The sequence below is a fragment of the Megalops cyprinoides genome, chromosome 20 (genome assembly GCF_013368585.1).
Source record: "Megalops cyprinoides isolate fMegCyp1 chromosome 20, fMegCyp1.pri, whole genome shotgun sequence".
NCBI lineage: Eukaryota > Metazoa > Chordata > Actinopteri > Elopiformes > Megalopidae > Megalops > Megalops cyprinoides.
In genome coordinates, this window is record NC_050602.1 from 2,296,554 (window position 1) to 2,321,673 (window position 25,120).

The following is a 25,120-nucleotide window of genomic DNA, read 5'->3' on the forward strand; positions in this document are numbered from 1 at the left end:
CTATGTGGTCGTGCTGGGGACCTGTCCAAAACCAGACATTAACCTTTGACTCTGATGATGCCACCGTATAATATTATTTATCCCATAATATTGCATTGCATGCTATGAGTCCACAAGATTTTGCCCCGTTAGTCTGCTTCTTTGGGAACACACCCTCCCTCTGCTGTTTGAATGCTGATTGGGCAACAGTGTGCACCCTCCGCCCATAGTGCCAATTCTTATTGTTGGCCAGTGATCATCTTCCATCTCATATTTCAATTCAGATCGGTCAAGTGTGTGTCCTCCATCTTCTGTTTGGCTGCATAGAACTTTCTTCTGCTGTTTAAGTGCTGAGTGGGTAAGTGTACTTCCTTTGTCTGCTGATTGAATGCTGATTGGGCAGCAGTGTGGAGTATTTGGCCACTGAGGATGATAAAGTGAAAGCACAGTTGCCCCAGAGCTGAATCAAACAGTGCAGTCATTTCAGTATTCAGAATTTCACTTTTTTCAAGAGTAGCTGACATAATGAAGATCAGCTAACTGTGAAGCAAAGAGAAGCTCAGGGTCGATGGCAACCCATTTTCCTTTGGTCAACACCACACTGGAGCCAAATGAAGGTACATGGTCACATTATGGATTTTGACTGTCATGTACATGTTAATAGTATTCCACACAGTGAACCAATTAGTACTCAAACAGCAGATGGAGGATTCACACTCACTCATCTTTTATTACTTGCAGTGAGAATAATTTTGTTGTCTGTTTGAAGCCACTGCCTATTCCACCCTATCCTGGCCCACCCCACTGTGCCTGTTTACGCCCCCGCTCACTTTCACCTGCTCCGTGCGTCCGCAGGTGCGAGACGGACATAGACGACTGTGCGTCGGGACCATGCTACAATGGGGGACACTGCATCGACATGGTGGACCAATTCCACTGCATGTGCGACCTAAGCTACACTGGGGAGCAGTGCGAGCTTAACGTAAGCGACCTGCACTACTACGTCTTCCTATTGCTGTGGCAGAACCTCTTTCAGCTGCTGTCCTACCTGGTGCTGCAGCTGGATGACGGGCCCGAGGTAGACTGGGGGGGCATGGAGGACTGACTGCAGGAGAGAGCATTCCGCCCTGGGGGTCCTGCTTTAGCCACGGCAAGCTGGGGTTCTCCCCGCTCTGACACAGTAGCACCTAGGGTTCACTGCTTGGAAACATGGCCCTTTCGTTGAGTGAATAAGCGGCACTGCACAGAATGCAGCTCTTGAAGTCTGTACAGCAGAGTCTCACATGGGCACACAGTGATGTCCAATAGTTTAGGAGTCTGGAGCAGCTTTTCATCAGCACATTGATAAAGATGTATGCAAAAGTTTGGGCACCCCTGGCCTAATTACATATTTTCTTGATTTTTGAAGTGAAAAGTAGTAAACACAACCTCTGTAGCAAACAGAGTTCAAAAAACATTTTCTGCAAACATTAATGCACTGTTACTTTTGATTCCATGAATTAAAAAGAAATAGTAATTGTGGCATGTGCAAAAGTTTGGACACCCTACTAAGTCAGTACTTAGTAACAGCCCCTTTGGCAGATATCACAGCTTGCAAACGCTTTTTGTAGCCAGCTAAGCAGGGCCAGCCCAAGCCTTTATGGGGCCCTAAGCAGAATTTGATTTGGGGGGCTCCCACCGCCTCAGCGTCGCCAATACTATTGACCATTGTTAACATAATATTGCGTTTTTGTATGATTACCATTGACATAATATAATTATGACTGTCAAGCAATTAAGAAAAATTAATCTAATTACATGCTTTTTGATTAATTAATTTAAATTAATTTCATATATCAATATTTGTTGTGAGTATTATAAAAGCATTTCAATTCAAATGGATTTTGGTAGATGACTGCATCAATGATAACAGACATTATATATTTTAAAGATCAACATCTCTTTTATTTCCCATACATTCAGAACATTTTTTCACTGTTCATATGCAATGGCCATAACATAGGGAATCACAATATTGGATTTTTGCCAATATTCGATATGCCGATATTTTCAACTCATTTTGGCCAACTGCCAATGCCGATACCGATATAGTGTAGATATAGGTGTCGCATAATTTAAAAATGGTCTCACATAACTAGCATCCTCACAGGCCTTACAAAGGCCCCTACAAAGCCTTTCCCTGCTTTGTAGGCATCAGTTAGCTTTATTTTCACATTGTCAGTCAGTTACTTAGAGGAGCCCTTGGTTGTTCAGTGTTGGCACAAGGTTTGAAGAGTTAGAATTTATTAAGCTCTGGAATTGTCATCAGCTGACAATTCCTAATGACGATTCTTGACCTGCCTAACGAGTCCTAATGAGTCAATTAAAGTCTAATGAGTTAATTAGAGACATTACAACTGGAAGGGTGCCCAAACTTTTGCACATGCCTCAATTACTATTTTATTTTTTTCTATTTTTTAAATGAATCAAATATAAAATAACTGTACATTAACATTGGCATAAAAATTTTATTTTTTTAAAAGTGTCCTGCAGAGGTTGTGTTTACTTCTTTTCACTTCAAAAATTAACAAAATATGTAATTTTGCCAGGGGTGCTCAAACTTTTACATACAACTGTACAATACATCAAACTGGCCTGTTGGAGCACGGTAATTAGAGGTGGGAAGGATATTCAGCCGATGGGTATGAATATCATGTGTAAGAATGTTGACAGTTTACAGTGGCCTGTTAATCAAGAAGTCTTTGATCGAGTTCAGGCTCAACAGAGAGGCTGATTTTGTGCCTTATACCTTAACTGTTGTTTCCATTCTCTCTGTGTTTCATAACTTCATACATCAGTACAGTAAGGAAATTGCTTCATTATTCAAACTATTACTCATCAAAGACAAAAGTCCTATATTTTACAAAGCTTATAATGTTTTTAAACTGGTTATCTTGTAAAATAAGGTTAAGTGTTCTAAACCATTTTGAGTTAGAACCACACAACTGCTATGTAAGTGTTTCACTGCAATGGTGAAACCAGAGAGTGCCAAACATACACAGAACCATGGAGAGGTTATTAGTGCATTCATGTCAATATATGTCACCTTTCAAATATGCATTGTGCTGCATGTGTTCTAGAATGTGTTTAGCATTGTATGTAATTTTACATTATATTATTGTCATTTAGCAGGCACTCTTATCCAGAGCAACTTCAACAGATTACAACTTTATCCATTTATACATCTGAATAATTACTGAGACAATTCCAGGTTAAGTACCTTGTCCAAGTGTACAACAGTACTGTCCCAGCAGGGAATCGCACCAGCAACCCTTCAGTTACAGGCCCTGCGCCTTACCACTATGCTATGCTGCATAATCAGTGTGTTTTGGAATGTATGTGTATTTTAACTTACCTAGCACTTTAATTTTTTCTATTTGAAAGTTCATTTTTTAAGAGAGTAAATGTTGAAATAGCATTGAAAAACAATAGCAATGAAGCACTGTGTGCTATGAGTTCTGTTTGTACCAAACAAAACTGTTGAGATTTTCAACATTATTAAATTAAAAGTGTAGTATGGAAGGTCTTACAAGATTTTGAGTGCAGACAAGTCTCACTTGGGATGAGAAAGGTTACAAGCAATACAAGCTAGCTTTGCGTATACCCTTGGGTTTCACAACCGGTCACCTGTAATTATGCCTACAGTGGCTAGTTTCTGGTGCCAGTAGAGCCAAAATGTAATTTTACATATACAACACTGTGGCAATATGAATACCTTTTCCTTTGAGGAATATCACACAAGGCCCTAGTAGGGCTGAGCTGTAGACAGTTGAAAGTGACGTAAACAGGACAGGAAGGATGTTATTTACATCATCATTCACCTGTGGGACCCCCTGATTTGATATTCCTTTTACAGTAGTCAATGTGACTGACACTCCTGCAGCATTGTATTGTAGTTTGCCGTACTGATTTCATTGGAATCTTCATTTGTTCCATACCACCTCCATGCCCCTTCCCATCCACTCTTTTACTCTGTCTTCTGTATGGATATAATCGCTGACCCTGACCACTCCAGCTGTCTCGTCCAGTGTCTGTCTTGTCTATTTTCTTTGTACTGCTCTGTTAGTGTTTGTGATTGAATAAACATGTTTCCTGTCATTTTGTTCTGTCTTCTGTTTTGTTGTGTCATTTGTCCATGTCCTCAGCCATTTCATAACAAATGCAACAGAGCTTCATGGTGATAAATGAAACTAAGGCCTGTGGTTATGACGAAGTGCACAGCTGTTTGTGACAATTTTAAACAAATGCTACATTTTACCTACTATGTCCATCTACCATCTTAACTCAGACTTCGGTAAATCAAGTGGCACTTGTTTAAATGTGCTTCGTCACTTAAATTTTTACACTATGTTGGACTTACAAGGCCTGGCAGGAGACCATTTGATTGTTGCCCCACTGTAAGTGACGTCATGTAGTGACACAAATGACCTCATCTAAGTAACATCACAGCACCACAGGAGCATGTCAAACACAGTATTCAAACCAGCAAACTCTCAAACTGGGAGTCCACTGCTCAGCCTATCACACCTCTTTGATCAGACAGCAGGTCAAAAGATTTTCAGCCATGTTCATAAAAGGATAGCACTCATTTTTTATTATCATTTTTTCTCTGAATGTGGAACTGGAAGATTGAAACATTTCAGAATGCTGCCTTCATCAGTGACAGCAGGGTTGGGAGGGTTACTTTTAGTATGTATTCCACTACAGATTACAGAATACTTGCCGTAAAATGTAATTTGTAACATATTCTGTTAGATTACTCAAGGTAAGTAACGTAATCTGAATAGTGTTTTAGGCGAGCTGAGCACAACATCAACACCATGTTGGGCTGCGGTAGCCAGCAGCCGTTATATCTGCTGCTGTTTTGTCACTACCTGTATTTGTCACTTTTGTACCTACTCGTTAGCTAGTTAGTTTTAATACTATACCTACTAGCCTACTAGCTAGCTGAATAGCTAATCCAGTGCAGCCAAACTATGTAAAATAGCTAACTAGCGATCAATATTATCTTAAATAATGAAAAAGAAAACTTACTTCAAGGTGCTTCTTCAGGTTAGAGGTCGACTCTTTTGAAGTGGATAGCAGTTTGGTTGCTGGCAAACACAGCTTGCATTGGACTGTTATGTTTCGACCTCATGTGAAATTTGAAAGTAAAATGGTCCCAGTGTTTCCATGACATAAACGCATTGCGCTAGTTGCTTTGAGTCAGGCAGGCTGTGCACTCTTTTCTTCTTTTTTTTCCGTGAGGGGCATATGGGAGATATACACCGCGGAGTTGCCTACCATTGGATAGATTTTCCAACTGAATAAATGTTAAATGAGACAAAAAAGAAATTAAATAAAAAAAAAATCCAATGTAATCCCTTCAGTAATCTAAATATTTTTAAAAAGTAACTAATTTGATTAACATCAATTTAAATGGTAACTGTAACGGAATACAGTTACTCATATTTTGTATTTTAAATACGTAACACTGTTACACGTATTCCGTTACTCCCCAACCCTGGTTGACAGCTCCATCTTTTTAAATGTATGGTTGATTTTGGATTTGTAGCAGTGAGCTTGCACACCTAGGGTGACATATTACAGTTAGGTACAAAGTGTTTGGCAACAGAGTAACACTATTTCACTGATGAACAACTCTTTTATCTCCATAGGAGCCACACAAGCATACACTGAATAGGTGGCTATTCTTAAGTATACTTATTTTTGTTGTTTTTTGTTGACATTTCTGAACATTTTAGTTGAAACCAAGTGTATGCAATCTCACTACATTCCTGTCAGACTTCAGTTCCCAGAATGCATTGTGAGGCTGGTCATCCCCATCTATTAGCAGAAGGCTAGTGCACTATACAACTGGATGAATTCCACACAAATAGACACAAACTCGCTCAACATGTAAAATGTATATCTGCTGCCTAGGTAAGCATTTGTGTGCTGTCAGTCAGCATATCAGTCATGAAGAATAGCAACACAAATTGCAAAGGTAACCTACCACAGCCTACAAAAGGATTTCAGATTCCATTCTTATTAAAACAAACATTTTTCAATAAAAATGCCTGTTGCAATAAAGGTCAAGAAATCCATATTATATTTTAGATACCTTGTGAAGTTTCCCCTGTCTAGCAGCCTACTTAAGGGGAACTTGTGGCTGCACATTGAATTTGTGCATATAACGAACGTCACTTGTCGTTATGCTCAGGTTTTCTGGACATCAGTCATTGAATATGCTAAAACTAGGGATGGGCGATACCAGTGATTTTTGTTTCGATCCGATACCAAGTAATACTAGGGCTAGTATCCTGATACCGATACTGATATTTTTTAAAAGTCTTGTTGTCTACACAAATCCAGGAAATATTTCTATGATGAAGTTACATCAAAAAATGCATTTAAAAAGCTTACTTTTAAGACACCACTTGGTCTATGATTAAAAAAAAGTCTATTTTGTTTTTCATTTATTTAACAAAAACATTGATAAAACACAGTTTATTCTTCAACATTCAAACAAAAACTTTGAATAAAACAGACTTTTTGCAGCAAGAGAGAGAGAGACACAGTGAGAGAGAGAGAGAGAGAGAGAAAACTGGTGACGGACAAGTGACTCACAGGAACAATACATACAGAGCCATTCAGATTTGCTCTAATTCTTCCCCTCCCTATTCAAACTTGGCATTTTTTCTCTTAAGGCCTCACCTATTCCTTAATGAGTGAGAGAGAGAGAGAGACCAACAGTGAACGGGTAACGGGTCTTGGTCCCGGAGAATTACCCTTTCCTCTAAGTATGGACGCATCTCAATGAGCGCATCAGTGCCTGCTGAGCGGTACTGATGGGCTGACAGAGCTTGAGTGTCAAAATGCGACCATAACCCTCCTCTTGCTGTGGATGTGGTAGAACTTGGTGTAAGTGCAGAAGATACTGGGGAGGCAGAACTTGGCACAGACGTGGAGGCAGTGCATGGTGCTTGTGACATTGGCTCATGAATTTCTTGCATTTCTGTCAGAATTTGTCTTTTTACATTTTCCACGTTGTCTTGGCTGCGAAACGCAAGGTTTTTAAAACGGATGCCTAGGAACGTGCAAGCAGCAAGACTGTGAAACGTCTCAATGCTACGGACTCGCCGTTGGCACTGCTGTAACAGTTCTCTGGAAAGTGTGTTGCCTTGACACTCCGTGGCTGCAGCTGCTCTCAAAAGTCGACATGAACACATATTTTGCTGCAGAAGTTTCTCGTGTTGCCTCTTCGAACGGTCTCAGGGCCTCAATGGTTGGCTGGATCAAGTCCAGCTCTTCAGTGCTTAAGTAGAGGGCATTCTTTCCAAGTACACAAAGTGCAGTGATGACTGCTTCCCTCTGCTCCTGAAGTCTGTCCAACATATAGAATGCAGAATTCCACCTTGTTTCTACTGACTGAACCAGTTTATGCTCTGCCACGTTCAGCTGCTTCTGTATGTCTGTGAGTTTCTGCGTGGCTTTCGTGCTATGGTGGAAAAATGATACAATGTTACTGCGTTTTTCCAAGAGCTGAACAATTGCAGGGACAGCTTTAATGGCATCTTTGACTACCAAGTTCAAGGTATGGGCGAAACAGGGGTAGTGCGTCCACCCAGCCTTGTGTACCGCAGAGACAACATTGGGACCATTGTCTGTGACAACTGCTAGCACCTTCTGAGTTATGCCCCATTCATCTGTGATTCTTTTTAGCTCTAAACTCGTGTTGACAGCTGTGTGTTGTTCATGGAAACAACAGGTTTCTAAAAGAAATTCTTCCATTTGCCAGTTGTCAACAAAATGACATGTTACGGCCAAATAGGCCTCTGTGGACCTCGATGTCCACATATCTGTGGTCAGAACCACGCTGTTCGCACGCTGTAAAGCTGCCTTTACTTCATTTTGACAGTTTTTGTACATGTCTGATCCCTTCCATTAGCCGTTTGCGGCTTGGGATTTTATAGCAAGGGTCGAGAGTCTTCACAAATGCAATGAAACCCCTGTCCTCTACAACTGAAATAGGCTGGAGGTCCTTGCATATCATCTCTCCAAGGTGTCTTGTAATAAGCATGGCTCTCGGAGAGTCATCTGTATAAGAAGAAAAATTCTTTAGCTACACTACATGTAGTTTAATCTTTATGTGCCACTAAACCTTTCATAAAAGCTTAAATGGGCCTAGGCCTAGTTTCACCAAGTAGCCACAGACAGTTAGAATAGGCCTACCTAATGACACATTTTGAATGAAATTACAGCCATTCCAAAATCTCTTAATATCCACCATTAGATAAAATTGATAAAAGTGTGCTAATGATGACTTATAAAAGAGTACTATTCATTGTAGATGGCCTTTTCTCTTCAGATATCAGCAAGACGTGGCTTTAAAACATATTTGTTTTTCTTTTTGAAAATGTGTCCTATATAGGCCTATAGCTTCACATAGCCTACATCTAACAGTAGCCTACAGCCTACTGACTGCAAAACTTGGGCTTATATGTACGCCTAAGCTAATCTACACCAATACCATGACTAGGGTTTCATACAATAAATATCCTGCACATCAATATCCTGCTTACATTTTACATGGTTAACAATTCTATTATCACCGGTTACCTGGATAATTCCTGCCTTTCTGAAACGCCTCTGCTAAAGAACTTTGCCTCAATGAAGTGGGGGTATCTGCCTGCATTTTCTCCACCTCTCGTCGTTTCTCCTGTAACTGGTCATGCTCTTTTGGGTGGCAATTTTTTAAATGTTTCATGAGATTTGTGGTATTGCCACAATATCTGCCCGTTTTGTCACATATGCCACATTTCGAATCATTACTATTTACCATATCAAAATAACTCCACACGAGGCTCCGTTTACACTCTGCCATTCTGCAACTGGCACTGGGGCTGAGTGACTGAGTCTGTTTCTGTGTGTGCCTTATTACAGCTGTTGTTGGGAGCTGAGTGAGAAAGCAGAAGGAAAAGTAGTTCCTATCCAAACTAACCATTCAAAAAAATGAGCAAAAATACTATGAAATTAAATTAATGAAATCAGACCTGTTATCGATTTTTTAATATGAGGATTGATCTTTAAAACTGAACCATCAGGATCGAAATATTCATAATTTGGTATCGATCCGCCCATCCCTAGCTAAAACAAACCAAAGGGATGCTTAGTCGAACTCACTGTGCTAAGGATAGACCCCTGGGCCTTATAACATGGGTTTATGAGCAATTAGTATGCTTTACCAAACACTTCCACTGGGATTTCATTTCTCCCATCATCCAGCTGCTGGCTTTTAACAACTCTCAATAAATACACCAAATTACAACCATCATTAAAGCGACAGATACTGTCTTTATTTTTTGTAGTGTGTGGAGCCTGGAACACATTAGAGATGGTCAAGGTGTTTTACAGTTTTTTCTATCTGCGTGCAGAGTGCCTGTTAAAGTGGACTGACAAGGTATGAACAGTCATCACTGAAGACTCCCTGACAGAACGCCGCTGTTTGTTCTCTCAAGGAGTTGAGTGGCATGAGGACAGGAACCAGCTTCTCCCTCTTCACAGGGAAAACAGAGGCTCACTCAGACTTTATGGCTTTCCAGCCCATAATAGGTCTCCTTCCCAGCATAGTGTTGTTTATGACACAGCAAGCCACTTTGGAGTGGTCTTGCCAGAGTCTGAAGAGAAACCATGCCAGCAAATGTCATTAAATTAGCCTTACGCAGAGTTATGCATGTTTTTACAGAGCCATTTGTCATTTAAAATGGGCTGCAGTTGACATGAAGCTGTAAACAGTTTTGCAAATGTGCAAAACTCCAATGGGTACAAGCCAAAAAAAACCAAAACAAATGGCATGTCTGAAAACAATATTAATCTGCCTGTGAACTCACTGCGTGGCCAGCAAAAAACAGGGACACACTGTCTATGAGGTGCTGTTCAGTGGATGGGTGGCATTTCAGGAAAACATGCCTTTGAACATAACATGCCAAGTTACGGGCAGGAATGAGTCATTACTCATGCCAATCACTCACACACTTGCACAAATGCGCATACACACACACACACTCACACATACACACATACCTCTCCGGTGTTAACTTCTGCTTACCAGGATAAGATGACAAGTGTAATTTGTGGCTCTTTCATGAGAAATCTGCTGATTTTTTTGATGATTGGTGAAAACCAGGTGATTGAAATGATTCATATTCAGAAGATGATGTACTCTAAGTTATATCTTAATATATAAGCTAATGTGTGTAGTGCAGGTGTTTAATCATATTCATGTGTGCATTTTCATGAATGCTGACAAATCAGAAATGTGTTGTGGATATTTACAAGCGTTGGTAAATTTCAAAGTGCCACATTTGAGAGTGGGAAATATTCTACAGTATATCCTATCTATCTATCATCATTTATCATGTATGCATATATTTGGGGAAATGTTAATTTTCAGTTTAAATTTTCAATTTTGCCCTAAGTGCCTAACCCTAAGTGCCCTAACCCTAAGTTTTCAAGTTTTTGCCAATGTTTTGAATTAGAGTATTGTTTTATTGATCTTTCAAATTGACACAAAGTAACAGTTATAAAATACAACATCCAAAAGTAGTAGGCAACTATTCATTTTGCCAAGTGATCAACAGGAGTAAATACGGCACAAGGCAGTGTTTAAAATCACCGTCCATTAGTTATAATTATGGGGCAAGGGTTACAGCACGTGATGCTATGTGTCTGGATTTTGAACTGCCTTCAAACTACTGAAGATAAACAATCATATATAGAGGTTCCTGTCAGAGTGTCAGGGCTCCGCCCCCTTAAGCCGCAGTGTTTTTGTTTTCCCTGTCCTTGTGCTTTTGTTTTCCTTGTGTTCCTGCCCCGCCCGGCTCCCCGCCGGGTCCCCGCCCACCTGATTCCCTTATTGCCTGCACCTGCCTGCCTGCTCACCTGCCTCCCATCTCCTCGTTACCTCAGCCCTATATCTTCCCTACGTGTCTCTGTCTCGTTGCTAGTTCGTTGCAGTGAGTTTGTCCTGTCTCGTCCCCGCTCTAGTAACCTGAAGCCTGATCGCTGTTTTGGAATCCTGCCTGTCTTTTCGACTTCGTCCTTCGCCTGCCGTTTTGGTCCCGTCTGCCTGTTCTGCCCCCCCTGGTTACCGACTCTGCCTGCACCGACTCCCGATCCTGGATCTGCCCCCGGACTGCCTTCCCGTGTTTTTGAACCCTGCCTGCCCCTGTACTACGAACTGCCTAACGATTTTCATTAAACGCTTGGTTTCGTTTACCCGGTGGTCCGCGCTTGTGTCCCGATCCCCGCTCTTGACACAGAGAATATAATGTGAACCTTCCTTTTCAAAGGATAAGGTGTTTATCCTTTGAAAAATATTTTATGGCATGCACTGTAGGTTTGTCATAATGCACTGACTGTTTTAATTGGTGGAAATCTATGTTCTCTTGAAATTCTTGGCAAGCATGTCTGTTTATAAAATTGTAAAATATCATTTTCAGTTTTGCTTTGATTTGGTTGGTCCTTAAGTGAGAGTTAGTTGTTCTAAAACAACATTGAGAGTATAGAGATCACAATAATTGAAGTTATCTGTACAAACTGAATCGATAACTTAATTGCTTAAATAGAATGATGTCAAATCTACGGATGGACCACAAAGCACAAAGATAGGATCCAAAACTGAAAGTTTTCTACTTTGACAGGTACTGTAGACACAGGAAATGTGATGTTATGAGCTGTGACACTGTTTGGTTTGTGTTGCCCCTGTAGCTGAATGCGAGCAGCCTCACGTCTGACCTCCTGCTGTCCGTAAGCCTGATGGCCGTGGCCTTCCTCCTTGCCCTCTCTCTGGCCGCCGCCACCCTCACCGTGGTCACGAAGCGCAGGGCCACCCACGGCACCTACAGCCCCAGCCGGCTGGAGAAGGAGGGGTCCAGGGTGGAGATGTGGAGCATGGCACAGACCCCCCCCACGGAGAGACTCATATAACCCCTAAACACCTCCATGAGCCTCCACAAACCAGGTAGACTGCACTCTCACTTGCACCGAGGTGAGTTCACTTTTCCGTTACATTTTTTCACATTTTTACATTTTTTAGCAGCCTATTACTTTTTTGGAGGAGTCCCTGCCCCTCCAACACACCTTTTTCCCGCAACCTATGTCTGCGCTGCAGGGCTCTCCCTGTAGCTGAGGTCAGTGCCTTTCCTGGCCGAGCCACTCCAGACTCTCTGTTTTACTAGAGTAGTTTCGTTTGTGTTGGAGCTGCTGGGGTGTGTGCTATCTGCGAATGGCTGCTTGAGTTTCTGTGGCAGCAGACCAATGGTAGACATCATAGCTGATGATGGTGCCACAGCTGATTGCATGAGTGCACTCTTCATCATGTAGCGTCAGTGTCCTCATCATTGCTTATGGACTAATGCTCAAAGGTCAAATGCAATCAGACCATAAAAAACCCTCATCTAACCAAACAGACCATAGTAGCATAGTTTAGTTACAACAAATATGCCTTGAAATGGAACACGATAGAAGGATTCAGTAATTATAATTTTAAAAATGTGTGATCTTAGTACAGGGGCTTTCACTTCACCTGAAATGCAGCCAAGCTTAAAAATTGTGCTGTAAACACAGAAATGGGTCTTTGTTCTGATGTGCCTGTAAAGGTTGCTAGAGAATACAGATGTGACCTGAACAGAGGTAGCAACCATACAGTAGGTAGCTACACGTGTGAACTGTGTATAGCTATTTTCAACAGCTGTAGTTGTAAATATATTAAAAACATCTAGAATTTAGAAATTTCCCTGAAATCTTAACTTTAAAAAAATAGAACATTCAGAATTTTCCCTGAGTAGCATTAACTGAAAAAAGTTTTAAGCCACCTACACTTTATGGATGATATATTACATGTCTGGATCTTCCACATTGGATGTGATCAAAGAGGTGAATTTTTTTTTTAATTAATTTATTTATTTTACAAACAATAGTCTTGCGAAGGGAGCAGAAATCAACTTTTTTATTTCTGTTTCAGTCAAACGTATCAGTCAAATGTTGCTGTGTTTTATTCTGCATTTAATCTGATTATGTGATTTACATAAAATTCATCAAAGTTTTTTTTTTACTTAACCCTTTAAGACTTAAATTGTATTAATTTTTCTTTGTGGTGTTCTTTGAACTGTGTTTATGTAAAATGCTCAAAAGTATGTGAAAGTCTGTTGTGTGCATATAATTGGCTTAGTATTTATTTTTCATGAAATTAAAATGTTTAGAGGGGAATGAATGGACAAACTAATTTGCTGTAAAGATGTAAATTTGAATGTTCTCGTGTTCTCTTGTAGATAATCTGTAAACCGTCTGTATTTGCTGAATTTATTTCTTCCCAACTTCTGTGAATTGTTTGAACTGAATTTGTTCACATTTCTTTTTGAACAAATTGCAGCACTCTCATGACAGACACTTGACATAAAACATTTAAACACATAAATGTCATTTAAATATTCAGCCAGTGATGCTGGCCTACCATTAATTAAAGTTTTCCAGCATATTTCTGTATTCTGTAGCAGGGAACTGTGGTTCTCCACATCATTTTTTTTTTTTTTTTGGGGGGGGGGGGGGTTTACATAAGCATCTCAACATTTGAGTCTATGGCTAAAGCAAAACTGAATATTAAAAGAACTGGTATGGCTCAAACCAAAGCAGCCTTCTTTCATGCTGCTGAATCCCCACTTTCTTCAGAACTCAACCACTTCACACAGGTATGTCTCCAGTACCTCCAGCTACATTTACATTTACATTTATTCATTTGGCAGACTCTTTTATCCCAAGCCACTTACAAATGAGGCAGAGTACAACACTAGCAAAAAGCTGCTTCAGAGTGAAAGTTTTAGCCATTTTAAATTAAAGCTTGAAGAGTCAGGATATAAAAAGCCCATAGGGGTGTTGCTTTGATGACATAGAGAGGCCTGTACCTTGACACTCTCTAAGTGACATAAAATCCAGGAGCTACTTTATTTCACCGGTCTTTCTTTTCTTACTGGAAAGAGAAATGAAAGTATGCGCCCTTTTTTTAAGCCACAATCTCAAATTTGAAATAAACAGACGTGGGTACAACCTGTACAACCTGAACAAAGAAGTATAATAAGTACACTGTTCACACTTGTTTTGAATTGGTGCTCATGAGTAATGACACATAAATAAATGCTGTGCACAGCTCCTCCTTTACACACCTGCTAATGTCCTTTTTCCTGTTCTCCATGTGGATTCCCTGTTGCCCGTGAGGAGCTGATCATACATGTTAGGACCTTTCTGTGAGTCATGACCACTGCCCCCTGCCACCTGCTTTTCCCCAAATTATTTAGCTTCATGTTGGGGGTCTCAAGGCCCACTTAAACCAGTTAGGGTAGTGTATGAAACCCACTGCTATGCCCCTGAAACACATATGTATGTGATACTGTCCATAAAAGACCCTTATTGTAAGAATGAAAAAAGCAGTGCATATGTTCCCATTTTTGTTGTATTTAAGGATCTCATCGAGAATAGACCTGTGTCTGCACCCCACTGACCAACAGCAGATCAATAGCTCAGACCTCCCAAGCTGTTGTCACAGACAAATGATAACGGAGGAAACATTTCAAAAACTGACTCCATACGTTTATTATTTAAATAAGCGATACTACGTTGAAGGGCTGTTTTGAGAAGTGAACACGAGTTTTAGAAACAGATGTGACTTGTTTTGCCACAGTATTGTCAGTGCTCTGAAATAAATGCTACTGTTTGTATCAGCATCTTTGCCGTTTTCTCTCTTTTCACTTTGATGCCTGGTCAACAAGCTGCTAATTATGCCATTATATAAGTCAATAGTCATATTATGTTAGAGGGTTTTTAAGACACAGCACTTGTATGTTGGTGCTGGTACCATTGTATTTCAAAGATATTTTTTTCTGTGTATGTTTCTTTGTGTGTGTGTGTGTGTGTGTGTGTGTGTGTGTGTGAGAGTAGAGTTCATCAATAAACATGTTCAGTCACACAGAAATATACAAAGTAACACTATAAAACCACTTTACAGCTGCACTCCTCTTTTCTCAGGTGCTGTGAGGGGATCCTATGCTGTGGGTCAAACAGGTATAAATGCAACATAATTCATTTAAGCTGTAAAAATCAGTGCATTGATACCCTAACATCTAAAATAAATCCACATATGCCATGGCATACTACAAGAACTCAGATGAGAAAAGACATAGAGAGGAACATATTAGTATAAGGAACCAGAAGGACATGGATGAAGGTAATGGGATGTTACATGTAACAACCCTATGGGAGTGACGAAGACTAATTTCAGACTCAAAGTTATTCCTATTGTGACTTATGAAGTGTATAAAATAGGGCAGGAGGATTGAAAATAAAACAGCACACCCTGGTAAATATGCACTTTAAAAATACAAGAAACAGATACCTGTCAGAAATAAAAGGCCAAACATAATACATTTCAGCAGAGAAAGCCAGAGTGCAAACTACACTTTGTCCACCAGAGAGCAGAGTATGCTTAGCTAAACACAAAACCATTGTCTCAGTCATGCCACATGGCGCACCTACTGTGATCCTTCAGTCTCAAATATATTTAGGATTTGTTTTAAAAATGCTATTTTTACAAATTAAAATATATACATATATATATATATATATATATATATATATATATATATATATATAATATGTATATCTTACATGCATGTCACGTACTTCCAAAAACAATTCTGAGGCATGTTTTATATTAAAAGTGTTTTCATTCCTTGAAAAAATCGAATACATACATCAGACAATATTGAAATCATTTTTAAAAATGCTTTTGAAGGAATGATTATGTTTGAAGGAATGATTTGTTTTCTCAAATGCTTTCTAGAAAGATGGATTGAAGATTAGGCTCAAAACATGTAGCTGTTATTTTTCACCTGTACCTTTCGCACAGTGATAACTTCAGTTCTGCTCACTCTACGACAATCTCATTAAAGCCTTGCTGTTTGCCAACTGTAACACGGCTTTACAATAACTCATATGACTGTAAATATGGGAAAATTTGCACAGCATGCTTATAGGAATCAAGTTGTCCTGGACAGAGGTGATTCTTATAAGCGGCTGATTCTTAAAGGCAAATATCTTAAATTCGAGAAATGTTCTTAGCTAAATTCTTCAAACATGGAACAAAAGGTTTTTAAATGTGCAGTATTTTTCAAAAAACCCTTATTAATCCATTAAAATAATATATCACATTAATTATTTACATCTCTGTGAAAACTGCTGCTGTTGGAAATGCAATGCCGCACTCTGTTTCATTAGTTAAATTAAAAGAAAAACAATAACTGATTATTTTTCAGTGTGTCGTCTATTATTGGTGCTGTGGTGCCTTGCCTGTTTACATCCATTTTCATGTGACGCCTTCTTAATTCCTAACAGAATCTGCAGGCTGTAGATTTCCCGGTGTCTCAGCTACATTCCTCTCATTGGTCTTAAGGCTGTTTTAAGACTAAAGAAGGCATTGTTTTTCATCTGTAGAAAGCATATTTCATGTTTCTGCCTGAGCAGCTATCATCCAGGCATTTAGCTAAAATGCAGAACTGTTTCTTTCAAATATTTCATGTGCTGGGGGCTTTGGTGATTAGGGCTGGATAAGAAAAAACTTAATTCAAATTCTAATAGTTTTTCTCACTAATTATGAGCCATTGCAATCAATTTGGTACTTTATGACATGTTTTAAGTAAGCCTAGATTGATTCTTAAATGTTGATTGTTTGATTCTTACAAGCATGTTTTTAGCAGCATTCCTGAACTCAAATACTCAGTTTTTTAAATACTGTCTTTAAAAATGTCTTTAAAATATATTTTACAAAGTAATCGAAAATAATACTACTTATCTAAAATCAATCTGTCTGATATTCAAAAAGTTGATAACCAATCTCACCTATGCAGCCCAGTCTCTCAGAACCAGAGTTTACCCGAAGCATTCTACTGTAAACAATATAGCTTTATCGTCACATTCATGGAAGCTCTCTGTGGCTTCATACCTTGGCATCACACAAGTGTAGGATGTACCTGTTCTCTATGTCAGATATAACAGCAGAACTTTCACCTCATGACATCACTATCTAATAAAACAGCAGACTTTTCAACTCCACCCCTGTGACATCAACATTAGATACAATGGCAGAACTTTCCCCTTCACCTCCAGTGACATCACAATCAGATAGAATGGCAGAACTTTCACCTCTAACTCAGTAACATCACAACATCACTTCGAATGGTGGAACTTTCAACTCCACCCCAGTGACATCACAATCAGATAAAATGGCGGAACTTTCATGTTCAACTCCAGTGATATCACAAGCAGATATAACAACCGAACTTTCACCCCCACCCAAAGTGACATCATTATCACAGGGATGTGATTTTTCCGGATTAAACCGGAATTCCGGATTTTCCGACCTGAAAATGTGACCCACGTGAATCATGCAGATCCATAAAAAAATATGTTTTGGGGTGGGGGTTTGGGGGGGGTGTATGAGCTGGTAGGCTACATATATAGAGGTTATGCACATGATGTCACAGCAGGCAGAGTCACTGCGGGTTACACCCACTGAGTGGCAGAAAGGCAGCATTAGCGTTCAGCTTGAATGCCGTGCAAACACAAAAAAACACATCTAAAATGGGAAAGAGCTGTTGTGCGATTGATTGTACAAAATAGATTCAACAAGAAATGGGAGCTCTCTTAAAATGATTTTTTTTTTCAAATTAATTCTTGTCATGGGTCATGGGTCTTACCATCCATATACTATAGTTTGTAGAGCCGCCACCAGTTTGATCCTACGTGTTTGTAAGGACAGAATTTGGACCAGCACTATGGAGCAAACCTGTGGCCCTAGTAGATTTCTGGAAAAGGTATTGTTACGCACCGCTCCCCTTGCTCCTGTCTCCACCCTGTTTTGCAGACGCTAGGTGACAGGTGGATGCATTGAGGTGGGCGGAGCCAAAAGTTTAAATGATCGCGGCAGAGAACTGTCATCTCTCTCTCGAGGTGGACGCACCACTCCAGGGGGGTATTTCAGAGAGCGGGTTTAGTGAAAACTCCGTTCCAGTAACCATTGACAAGTTTTCATAGTAGGCCTAGTTTGCATATTTTGGTATGAATTTCTGACAAGACACCAGTAACAAGTCTGATAACAGTAAGACAACTTAAACCACAATAGGATTCTCATTTGCAAGTCAGTCTATCATATAACTGTATTATATAGAGAGGTTGGCTTGGAGTTGGTTATTTTTTTGTGTAGCCTACTCTCTTGCAACCTACATCAAGACATTCTCACGTCAATCTTCTAGGATGATCACCATGGGTGGCAGAAACGCATTACAAAGGAAGACATTGAACAATTGCTGACATTAAAAACAACACTAACAGAGGTTGCTTCCACATTGCGTATTTCAAGACCAACTCTATAAAAACTGATGGAGGAATATAACATCCCAAAATTTAAGTCTGGCCAAATCAGCAATGATGAGTTGGATGCTGTATTATCCGAGATAAAGGCACAACATCCACATGTGGGAGACAAACTCACTGAACAATTCATCACTCCCACCAGGGCATTGCTGCAATCTCTTAGACTGAAACCTTGCACTTTGCACTTTAAGTCTGGATCTCACAGAGAACTGCTGCTATCATTGAACATTTTCTTTTTGCTGCTATACTGACTACTACTCTGCTCACTTGCACTCATATATTTATTTACCTATTTAATCTTTACTAGTGTGCTATTGTGTGCTTCCTCTTTTTATTGTTCTTCCTGATATTGTTATAATTATTCCAAACCGGGACCTGAGTACCTCATTTTGTTCCCTGTCATGCACAACATGTCGAGGAATGACAATAAAACATCCTTATCCTTAAGTGATGCTGAATGGACATCTGTGTTCTAGGAACATCGTGGTGCAAAGACGGCGATTAAGAGAGTCCATCAGAAGAGGTGACTTCTATGGTGTTGAATCTAGGAGGACAACTACAATATCTCGACAATATTCTGTACCATGTCCTAATTTCATCTGGCATGTCGATGGCAATCATAAATTAATCAGATGGAAAATAGTTGTACACGGTGCCATTGATGGCTATAGTAGGATGCTAATGTGTCTCAAATGTTCCGACAACAACCGGGCTGAAACAGTTCAGCACATTAGAACTGACTTGGGGGGGGGGGGGGAGAGAGAGAGAATGTTCTAATTTGGCAGGACATGCGGGAAAGCAGGGGTGAAGACTGTTTTAACAGGCAGCTTGGTACACAACCAACGGAGCATTTCAACAGAGACCTGAACAAGAACTGCAGTCATTTTTATGCACCCATCTTCTATGAACTAGAGTCCATGACCTGGATGTGGACAATAAGACTGACATTTTGCCATCAGTATGTTTACATTCCCAGAATTAACACTCTAGAGGAATTCAGAGCTGCGTTCAACAACCAGTCTCCTCTGAGGGAAACCGAACCCCTCTGCAGCTTTTCACGCTGGACCAACATCTGCTGTATCTTCAAAACCCTAATGTAGCAGAGAACACAGCCTCCAACACCAGATTTTCAACATGCAGGGGAATCATTCTGCCCATTAAATAGAGCAGATTTACAAGAACTTTCCCTCACAGTAAACCCTCTAGAAAATGACAATGTGGAAAAACCTTGTTTCAAAGAGTCCAACAATTTTTCAGTAAAATGTAAACCAGCAAATCACTTTTGGTTAATTCAGCATTTGTGGAAACTGAGTTTCACTGATTTGTGAATAACTCATCACTCACTGATAAAGGTAATCCAGTATGGGTAATTCTATAATTTGCAATTCAGCTCAAGAGGACCTGGGTGAACCAGCATGTAAATAAATTGCATTGCTTGCCTCCATCTAAGACTTTTGTTTATTATTGTTTGCAGTAAGTAAACACCTACAATTTCCAATATAAAGGCAAGATGAAAATGTATCTCAGTCTCTTTCTTGACATAATTGATACAGATACAATGCAGATCCTCCACATTTAATGGTACCTGTAATACAGAACACTACAAACCTTCAGAGGCTTTCCTTGTTTCTGTTTCTGCCCTGTCAATGAAAAGTGACATACAGGTGTTTGAACTGCTCAAATTAAGTAGGCAAGGTGCTGAAATGAGGAAAGCTTCTGGAGGTGTATGGCTAGCCTCAGTAAAGATGCTCTGTACGTATTCCAGGGAAAATGTTCTCATGCTGTAACATTTGCTGGCATTGTGCATATGACAATATAAGAAAAACAAAATATAAACTGAAGAAAACACAAAGGCACAACCACCATTATATGAAACATGTGAATGATTTAAACTCATTTTTAACATTCTACCATCAGACAACCCGTCAGCAGAACAAGAATATGAATGTGGCATCATACAGTGCTAAACATGTCTCCATTCAATAGAGCAATCACAAAGTAGTAGTCAAATTCATCATCATCATCATCATCATCATCATCCACACCATCCTCAGCCATGTTTTTCACATTGGTAAAAATCTGAGTTCATTAGAACACGTGTGAGCAATTGGATGGTGCCTCGTATCATCATGAACAAAGGCTATTTTAGGATTTGGCTGAAATCCTGTGGCAGGAACTTTGCTGCTCCCCGTTACAAATGCCAGTATGTGACCAAGGCCCAGGTTCTGCAGAAATTCCTTCTCCGCCTCTGTCAGTGTCCTCGCGGCAAACCTTTCATGAAGTTCTTTATCTAAAAAAGAAAGAAAAAAAAAAAAGTTCATTTTAAGACATCCAGGTAACATCTTGAAGTGTTTACCAAGATTATGTACTGTTAAAACTAACAAACAAGACATCATCATTCTCATTTGCAAAGGTGTGGATGAACATGACAACCATTTGAGGATAGGATTATTGCAGCTCCATCAGCATGCCTTTCATGCTGTCTGCAAACTATATGCAAATACACTTAACTCTGCACACAATGTAGAAATTCTCTAAATTTCACCACCATCAACTCCTCTCTTGGGCTTCCGTTACTGCCCAGAACAGAGTAGCTTGGTTTTAAAAGCCCAGCTACAACTTCTGCAGTAAGACCATTTTCTTCTGCTGGCATGTCCAGAAAACACCGCATGCTAGGGTTTTCCCTCAAAAGTATCAGCACCTTGTGGGAAAAGACACTATGGTAACTATAACTATAGTATATGGAATAACCAATAGCTCACTATAGAAAAACTATAGTTTTTCACATTTGCCTTGGTACATTTCTCAAATTGTCCTTTTTGTTTTCAAAAGAATGAATGAATCTCAGAACAGTAATTATACACACCACACTATGGACCACCTCCAACAACAGAGAGCTTGCTGAAAATGAACAGTCTATGCCTCAAAGTAAATGACTGTCAATCAATATGTCAGTGCCACCAGAATGCAAAGCATGATGCAGGCAATAACATGTAAGACTGGGCAGCAAAAATCACAATCTGCTGAGAAAGACTGAAGAAATCTTGCACGCCATGTTACAGTAAGTCCAACTATAACGTACACAAGTCACTATATGACATAGAGGTAGAGGAAACCTGTGAAATTTTTAATTCCGATCCGAGAAATGTACCAAAGTGACAAAGGACAGTAGTGCAATTAAGCAACCATGTACAACTGATGTTAACAGCACACATATTAATCCTGTACACACCAATAGTAAATCACTAACTTTTAGAACTTACTTCATAGTGGGAGAAACCATCAATCAACTGATTAAGACAGCTTTGGCATTGCAGGATAACATGGTACAGTGCTGCATTCTGAACAAATGCATGCTTGGTCTCCAGTGACTGGGTTTGGAAGCCCCTCAACGGCGAACCTCCAGTCACAACAGTTCAGTGCTTCTTCCAATTCATCCTGTGTGCTTGCTTTTTCGACCTGTAGATGACAAATCAAAACAGACAAGAGTTAAATACCTTCTTCAGTGAATCCCTTACTTCGACATCAGCTATGTCATCAAGTGTGACATGAACTTGGAGGACATCTCCAGTCATAATGTAGTCCACAACATGGGGTGCAAGGAATGCTGGTGGTTCACCACCTTGGACTATTATTGTTGACATCATCTGTCCAATGGTTTTATACACTGCATTTTGTACATGGCATATGTTCAGTCTAGGAGTGAACCCACTGGGGGACACTAAGAAAAGAAAAAAAAATTACAGCTGCAAATAAATGCAAAAACCTACTGATTCTTCTCTGTATGAAAAAAATACAGCATTAGGATTTCCAAGAGACACATGGACATTTTACCTTCAAATGTTCCTCTATCTTGGAAGATAGCCCTCACAAGTAGACGTAAGAACTCTTCGTGGAAGCCCTAGGTCCTCTGCATCGTCATCTGCATCCATCTCATCACTTGCAAAGGTGACATACAGTGTACCCAAGTTCTCTGAAAATCTGGGTCTGTTAAATTGCTGAAAAGCAGTAGTCCAAACATTAGAGCTGCTAATGTAGATTGACTTTGTTGTTGGAGTGACTACTACTATTTCTCCTCTGGTCAAGACATCTGCAGACCTTGAAACCAAAACAATTTAAAACCACAAAACTTAGGACACACTGCTAATCTTTAATATGGTAATGATTAACTCTACACAACTAAAATAGAAAATAAATATTTTGATACACTGCTTAATTAGAAAGGCAAGTAGCACATGTAAGACTGACAAGAGATTTTTCAAATGCAACCTTCATATTTCACCTTAAATCAGGTGAGTAATTCACAGGTTCCTCTGAAAGACTACATCTAATGCCCTCTTCCACAGCCTCATATTTCTCATAGTCCACAGGACTGAAAATAGTGCATTATGGAATAGTGTCAATATTGATATCAAACGAACTACTGAAAGAAAAAATGTTCTGTACCGTACCAAAAAAGGTTATACAAAGATGAGTGCTCCTCATGTTGTTCATTATGATCTACATAATTGCTGAGACATTTTGTGCAACACCATAAAGTATCTTACACAAATCTGCAAAATGATTAAGGACCACATGTGCTTGGAGCCTTCCTGTCTGTCCTTCACTTTCATGCTCTCCCAGAGCTCTGGACTGTGCCTGCGGATGTCTCTCCTGGATTTCCCTCACAGATGCAGAATTTAGGGCTGAACGATACAGCCATCGCGATGTATCGCACAGCTATTTTTGGCGCAAGAACAGCTATCCCCAGTATGTGGCGTTAGGTTTTTTTCCCCCCCGTATGTTTTTCAGTGGCTGCGGGTGATCTGGAAACAGGGGAAGCGGAAACACTACCTTTAAATCTGTCATTACTTTCAACCTGTTCCCCTTTATCCTCCTGATTAACAATAAAACAAATAATTCACAGAATTGACACCAATCGTAAATAAATGATTATGCTGGCGAAACAGCGCAGATTGACTGTAGTTTGTGTGCTTGCGAAAGCGGCAACGTAGATTGTTTAACAAGGATGGCATTTATCGATGTAAATTACGTTAAATGCTCATGACACATCACAGCTTTTGTGAGGTCTGTGTTCTAAACGTTATTCATTGCACTCAACCTAACCTGAAAGTTTATTCTCAGTAATTTAAATCGATTTAACTAAATTTAGCTCCGTTTTGTAATTTGAATTTTTTAACATAAGAAAGCTATAACTTGAAACATTAAGAGAAAGCTTTGGGATTACTTTCCACTTAATTGTTCAAATTGTCATCCTTGTTATTTTGAGCATTTAAAGTAATTTAAATCGATAAATGTCATCCTTGTTAATTAAACAATCTACGTTGTCGCTTTCGCAAGCACACAAACTACAGACAATCTGCCCTGTATCGCCAGCATAATCATTTATTTGTTTTAAAGCAGATGATGCCTCTCTCTGACTGACTAAATGAAAAAACACTTACAGTTGTAACCAGGCCGTTCAATATGGAAGCTAGCCTACGCTAGTTAACAGGTGAGGACCCTGAAAGCAGATAACCTGCACTAGGGTTGAAACACCTCAGTGACAGTGCACAGCTGGCAAACTTTTTAAATTTCAGTCTGGGTCTATTTAAAACATCAAGGGTACAGACTTTGAGGAGAATAGCCTGGACTGGCCCACAATACTGAGATGTCCTGCAGTTTCTGCCAGTGTATTGCAATTTAAGTGCAATTATTTCCACACAAAAAGTGACAACCAGAAAGACAATGCGCATCACACTGGAAGTATCTACAAAAGAAGCTTTGCACTATATTCAGTACTACGCTATTAGCAGCCACCGCAACCCACAGCAAGCATATCACCCTAAATAGTCAGCAATACAAAAGGCAGATGCCGCCACACCATTCAGCCAGACCAGACATCCCCAAGACAAGCTAAAAAGTAATAAATATAAGGTAAAAAGTATGCCACTAACCCAGTCAGGCAGCCCACATTAATCACGGTATCCTAAACAATCCCACCTTTAAAAGAATGTAACATCCAGGTTAAAATGAGATACAAAAGTTTTAAAACTACGTGCACGTAGAGTGAACCAGCACCACAGCGCGCAGCGCTGTCTGCACAAAAACAGAGAAGCCACCAATGCGGTAGAAAATTACCTAAAAGTTTATAAAATCGCTAATCAACAGCGAAAACGTTGCTGCTTGAAATGATATCCCAAGTCTCAATCTACAAGATTCAATGCTATAGCGCTGAATACCATACGATACGAACGCACGATGCTGCCTCACTCATTTTCCGATCCCTTTTTAAAAGGACGCCAAGTTCAGTTTCCTGTGGTATTAACTAATCTGTAACAGGTGTGAGAATCACGTCATCACTCCGCTTAAAACAGAAGAAGAACAACCTGACAAGATGCAAATCCACGATACAGCCGCATCCGACAGATACATTTTAATACACACATGGTTTAAAATATTTAAAAATGATGCTGCCCACTACTACCCTGCTACACAATCTTTCTCTCCTATAATATCAAGCATGACAACAACAAAGACTATTTACTTACCTCTCCTTCTTTGTGGTGCGGGGTATTCAAAGTCACTGTCATCAGACAGCTGTACAAATTCATGCAGAAAGGGAGTGCTGTGACTTAACCAACACATCAGAAGAAGTGAT

The 25,120-nt window shown here is 39.8% G+C and overlaps 1 protein-coding gene across 1 annotated transcript in view; it reads left to right on the plus strand.

The window, feature by feature from the left end:
- The window catches only part of LOC118795521 (protein crumbs homolog 1-like), a 41,741-nt gene extending 29,517 nt beyond the window's left edge, over window positions 1-12,224 (plus strand). Inside the window, 2 exon segments of the mRNA XM_036554066.1 lie at window positions 835-961; window positions 11,770-12,224. Coding sequence (XP_036409959.1) covers window positions 835-961; window positions 11,770-11,988 — 346 coding nt within the window. The 3' untranslated portion in view covers window positions 11,989-12,224.
- Window positions 12,225-25,120: the final 12,896 nt, after the last annotated feature.